This window comes from Histoplasma capsulatum, genomic scaffold (assembly GCF_000149585.1).
Source record: "Histoplasma capsulatum NAm1 scaffold_2 genomic scaffold, whole genome shotgun sequence".
In the NCBI taxonomy this organism is placed as follows: Eukaryota; Fungi; Ascomycota; class Eurotiomycetes; order Onygenales; family Ajellomycetaceae; genus Histoplasma; species Histoplasma mississippiense.
The window spans coordinates 3,200,693-3,206,074 of NW_001813981.1; the positions used below are offsets into that span (position 1 = coordinate 3,200,693).

Sequence of the window (5,382 nt, forward strand, 5' to 3'; positions counted from 1 at the left end):
TGACGAGTCACTCCAGGTATGATTATTAGTCCGTTTCCAATCACATGGTCAGTCATGACTGACGTTCGCCTAGCTTATACATGTCCTCAATGCTCCTGGGAATGCTGGAATTGCCAGATCTATCCAGGAGAGGTTGCAGGCAATCCAAAAGTCGGAGGCGGGGTGGGCCATTGCAGATGGACTTTTGGCCAGTGATGACGCCAATGCAAGATTCTTTGGTGCCCTCACCTTGACCGTTAAAATCCATCAGGACTGGTAAGCATCTATGACATCGGGGTTTTCTTCTTTCTTCCGTTTCGTTCAAGATTTTGCTAATAATTATCCTAGGGAACATCTTGGGGAAGAAAAAGCCAAAGGGCTTTTGGAGCATCTGATAAATAACTTCGTCTCGATGGTCTCAAGGAACGAAGCGGCAGTAGCCATGAGGAAATTTATGTCAACATTGACTACCTTCTTTTTCAAGCCTGAAGCTCCCTGGACTCATTGCATACGACATGTTGCTATTGCCATGGCTAGTGGAAAGTGCCTCCCAGAAGATCAGTGCGAGCAGGAAAGTTTCGAAAAGCTCGCTCTGCCTTCGCTCAGTTATGAACGGATGCTCCCGCTTTTGTCCTTTTCTACTACCCTAGCTGAAGAGTCATCACGGTATTCCCTGAGCCAGTGAGTTCTTGGCGACTTGCGGTCTTTATTACCTCGACGGGGCCGTTTTCTGACTATACATGCAGGGATCTCAGAGCTCGTTTAGGTCCCAATATCAGGGATGCAATATATCTGATAGAGTTCGTTTTAGAACGAGTATCCAATTTACATGGAGCCGCAAATCAACCTCAATTCTCGGATCCCTTAAATAAATTAGCTATTGAAGCCATGAAATCTTTCAATGTGAGAATTTTAACCCCTGTGTGAACTTTACTGTCACCGCTAAGTTTTTGTTATAGGCATGGCTTATTGCAATCCGAGGAGACCGCGTCTCTCTAGACGATCTTCCAAAAGTAGTCGCCGTACCTTTGAATTATTCCGTTCAGTTTTTAGCGGTGCCTGAACTTGCAGAGATGGCAATGGAACTTCTTGCCGAAATTCTTAGTAGCTATGCAAAACTACTGGGAATTGAACACCTGACTGCAATCCTGCAATTCCTCTCAGGAAATTTCGGGGAAAAGTATGCCTTGGCTCTATTAAACGGGGATTATGATGAGGACTCTATGCGATTCTTGGATTTATTACTGCGATATGCAACGACGGTCCATACCCAACTCTTCACTGGAGAATTAAATGAACAGCAACGAAGGATCCTTTTCTTGCTTCATACCCTTTTCCGCGGACCAGGGTTCGCAGAAGTTGACGATAAAGCGAGTTCACTTCTTCTGGAATATTGGACTGAGGCAGCTGATGATATTAACGATTATATCATGCAGCGCGGTGTGGACGTTTTCCCAAATCGTGTAAAAGGGGAGTTTGCACAAGTCGTCGCTTACTGTTATGACAAGCTCCGGTATCCTGATTCGTCAGTACTGAAGGGGTGGGACGACGACGACGTGAGAAACTTCAATGGATTCAGACGTGACTTCGCAGACTTCTTGCTGGCCACCTATTCTCTTCTAGGATTTGACCTTATTGAAAAGCTCGTTGAGCGAGCAACTAGCTTGATGAACACCAACATATGGGACGGTTTTGAAGTAGCAATATTTTGTCTTGGTTTCTTGGCTGACTCTGTTGCGGATAGTTCGAAAGTGGACAAGCTACTTCACACGATTTTTCATTCCGAAATATTCGATGGCATTTGTTTTAACCGAATTTCCATTCCTATGAAGCCTCGTCAGACCCTATCTGACATGATTGCAAGGTACACATCATACTTTGAACGCAACCACGACCTTCTTCCACGAGTCCTCAACTTTCTGTTCAATTCCCTTGATGCTCCGTCATGCGACCAAGCTGCGTCCAAATCCATTTCATTCCTCTGTCAGAACTGCCGCCAAGCACTCCCAATGTACGTCGATGATTTTATAAGTAAGCTGGATCAGCTTCGCTCCAATTCCTCCGTTAATGTCACTACTCTTGAGCGAGTATCCGAGGGCATTGCTGCAGTTGTACAAGCGGCCACTTCAAATACGGCCCGGGCAACATGCCTGGTGAAACTACTAATTCCCCTTCATCAGTTAGCAGAACAAGCCAGAGTAGAAGCCCAATCAGGCCAGTACGATGACGCGCTTGAAAAGGGGATCGGGATAATGCGTTGCACCGCAAGCATAGGCAAGGGGTTTCGAGCTCCTGATGACGCCGTGATCGACCTAGATACAGAGGCAGCAAGTGAAAGCACAGATACTTTCTGGACCAGCGATGAACTCGGCAAATCACCACAGGCTTACGTGATTCAGATTCTGGAGCTCTTAATAGGCACATTCCCTACTGATGGTGACATAATCGAAGCTACATGCGATATTCTCAAGGCGGGATATACAGAACGCACGCCGGGCCCATATGTCCTACCACCTCAAATTACTATCCGCTTCATCAAGGCTGCTAGCGTTAACTCACCTCGCTTCCCGACAATTATGGGAACGGCCTCCGCTTTTCTAGCTTCTCACTCTGCTCATCCCTCAGCAGTCCAAGATGAAGCCACTGAACTAATAATCCACGCCTATGAACTCATGAACTTCGTGAGCGCCCAGCCGGATCAATACGATCCGGAGGTCGCGCATAGCTGCATTGATTTTCTCAACCTGATGTTGCCCAAATACAAAACAGCATTTTTTAACCTTATCCACGCGCCTACACCCCAGCACAGTGTCGTCGTTCCCACGATCCTCACATTCACACTGGCAGTACTGAAACGCCACGACCCTCTCCCTCTCCGGTCTGCTTCCGTATTCTGGTCCACCCTATTCTCCCTCACAGATCTGCCAGTTGAGCTCCAACCAGGGACGGGCGGTTCTATCACGGGACACCCGGTTGCCACGGCAGCTAACGGTACAATTCCCCAACATGCGCAGCATTTCTTCGACACCTGCCTCGCATCACTTGGAAATATACTTATGTATCACATATCAGGTCACTGCGCACGCTCGGACCTTGACTACCTGTGTGAGGTTATTAAGAAGTTCATATTCCACTACCAGGGTGCGGCACGTGTGCATTTGGGGGCCGCGCTGGCGGGAATGGATAGTTCAACTGCACCAGGTGAGCCGGGAGGGGGAGGACGGGTGCCGGAGAAGGCAGAGCGAGAAAGATTCTTATCATCTATACATGCTCGCTGAGGGGTGCTAGGGGAACCAATCGTGTCCCTGTTAAATGTTATTGGGTGGCATGCAGGCGCGCACAGGGATTCGCGTATGCGAGCTGAATTTGGTCTAAATAGGGCTTGGCCAAATTTTTTTAACATTCGAAAAGTTCAAATTTCTGAATCGGGGCCGGAGCAGGAAAAGTTAGTCATGTAAATGCATTATATGCATGTTTGTGGCTGTTTTGCCTAATAATAATAATAATAATATACATATTTATTTATATATTTTATTCCCTCGGTTATGTTTATGAGATGATTTGTATCAACAGGCTAAGTAACGGTATATTTCCGACAAAGGATTTTCCCCCAGTTGAACAAGGGAGAGAAAGAGATGCACGATAGAAGTATTCTAAGAATCATCCCTAGTGGTACAAGTTTCGTGGCTGGTTCGGGTTTCTTGTGCAATCAACCGAAACCCGCGTGGAAAAATTGGGCCTTCCCTCCCAGCAATATATATTTTAATTCGTAAACCTTGATACATATAGGTATATAGAGGTAAATGTACACGAACATACACAGCCACCGAATAACAGCAGATTGCACCGGCTTACGCCCACGCGAGCGCGCAAGGTACAGTACACAGTTGAAATAGCAATCAAGACATCACCAACACATCCATCATTGGTATCAAAAACCCCTACACACTCATCAAGTATTTTCTATTTTTCAATTCCCCCCTTCCCCCCCCTCCTTTTACCATCCTCTTGTCGCCAACTTCTCCGTGTCTCTCATCTCCCGCACGCTAATGCCCACCATCGCCTCACCCAGCCCTTGGCTCAACTCCGCCAGCGCCTTCGCATCCTTAAAGTGCGTCACAGCCTGGACAATGGCTTTAGCCCGCTTCCGCGGATCGCCAGATTTGAAAATCCCTGACCCGACAAACACGCCGTCACAGCCCAACTGCATCATCAGCGCCGCGTCCGCGGGCGTCGCAACGCCTCCCGCCGCAAAGTTCACAACAGGCAACCGACCCTTCTCCGCCGTCTCCAGCAGCAGCTCGTAGGGACACTCCAGCTCGCGCGCGAAGGCACGCAGCTCCGCTTCCGCCTCAACACTGCCGTTGGGGTAGGAGAGGAGGATGGAGCGCGCCTTGGCGATCTGACTGTTCACGGTGCGCATGTGGGAGACGGCTTCGACGACGTCGCCTGTGCCTGCCTCGCCCTTTGTACGGATCATCGCAGCGCCTTCGGAGATGCGGCGGAGGGCTTCGCCCAGGTTCCGGCAGCCACAGACGAAGGGCACTCTGAAGTTGTGCTTGGTGACGTGGTAGAGGTGGTCGGCTGGGGTGAGGACTTCGGACTCGTCGATGTAGTCGACGCCGACAGCTTCGAGGATCTGGATTTCGCAGGTTTTTTTTGGTTTTTTGTTAGAGATACGCACTCTTATTATTCATTGTTTAGGGGCGGAGGAACAGAACGTACCTGACACTCGACGAAATGCCCTATCCGCGCCTTAGCCATGACGGGTATCGTCACGGCTTCCATGATCTCCTTTATCATCGATGGGTCGGACATGCGCGACACTCCGCCTTCAGCACGGATATCTGCGGGCACCCGCTCGAGGGCCATGACGGCGCATGCACCTGCTTCCTCGGCAATGCGGGCCTATTATCATGGTTTAATCAACGTCACTTTGTCAGCCTGATTATGCATAGGGGGAATTGTGATGGTAGATCGTAAATTGATAACGGTAGTTGCGCTGGAAGGAGATGGACGCTGCTACGGAAGAAAGGAAAGGGTCGAAATACCTGTTCCGCATTGACGACGTCCATGATGACCCCCCCTTTCAACATCTGGGCCAGACCAGCCTTGACTTTGAAGTCGACAGGTGAGGAAGATGAGGCGGAGGCGACAGCATCGCTGCCGGTGGATATTTCTGGTGCCATTTGGGGTGGGATGAGGGGCAGGAATTTTTTTTTTTTTTCTTTTCTCTCTCTCTTTTTTTTTTTTTTTTTTTAGGGCAAGGGGACAGGCCGGATGCGTTGAGAAAGATGGATTCTGACACTTCTGGGGACGCCCGAGGAATATAAAGCGAAGATTTTCTGTTTGAGCCAAAAGCGCTGAGGATTCGAGTTGATTTGAAAAAGTAGAAAGTGGTAA

The 5,382-nt window shown here is 48.9% G+C and overlaps 2 protein-coding genes across 2 annotated transcripts; one reads left to right on the plus strand and one right to left on the minus strand.

The window, feature by feature from the left end:
- Nucleotides 1-44: 44 nt before the first annotated feature.
- Nucleotides 45-3,257, plus strand: HCAG_02993 (predicted protein; the record flags this gene model as incomplete). The annotated part of the gene is made up of 5 exons (XM_001542772.1): nucleotides 45-47; nucleotides 74-255; nucleotides 328-660; nucleotides 746-779; nucleotides 939-3,257. The coding sequence occupies 5 exons, from the start codon at nucleotides 45-47 to the stop codon at nucleotides 3,255-3,257; spliced, it is 2,871 nt and encodes a 956-aa protein (XP_001542822.1).
- A 719-nt stretch (nucleotides 3,258-3,976) lies between these two features.
- On the minus strand, nucleotides 3,977-5,168 carry HCAG_02994 (pyridoxal biosynthesis lyase pdxS; the record flags this gene model as incomplete). Its single annotated transcript, XM_001542773.1, has 3 exons — nucleotides 3,977-4,618; nucleotides 4,705-4,887; nucleotides 5,031-5,168. The coding sequence occupies 3 exons, from the start codon at nucleotides 5,166-5,168 to the stop codon at nucleotides 3,977-3,979; spliced, it is 963 nt and encodes a 320-aa protein (XP_001542823.1).
- Nucleotides 5,169-5,382: the final 214 nt, after the last annotated feature.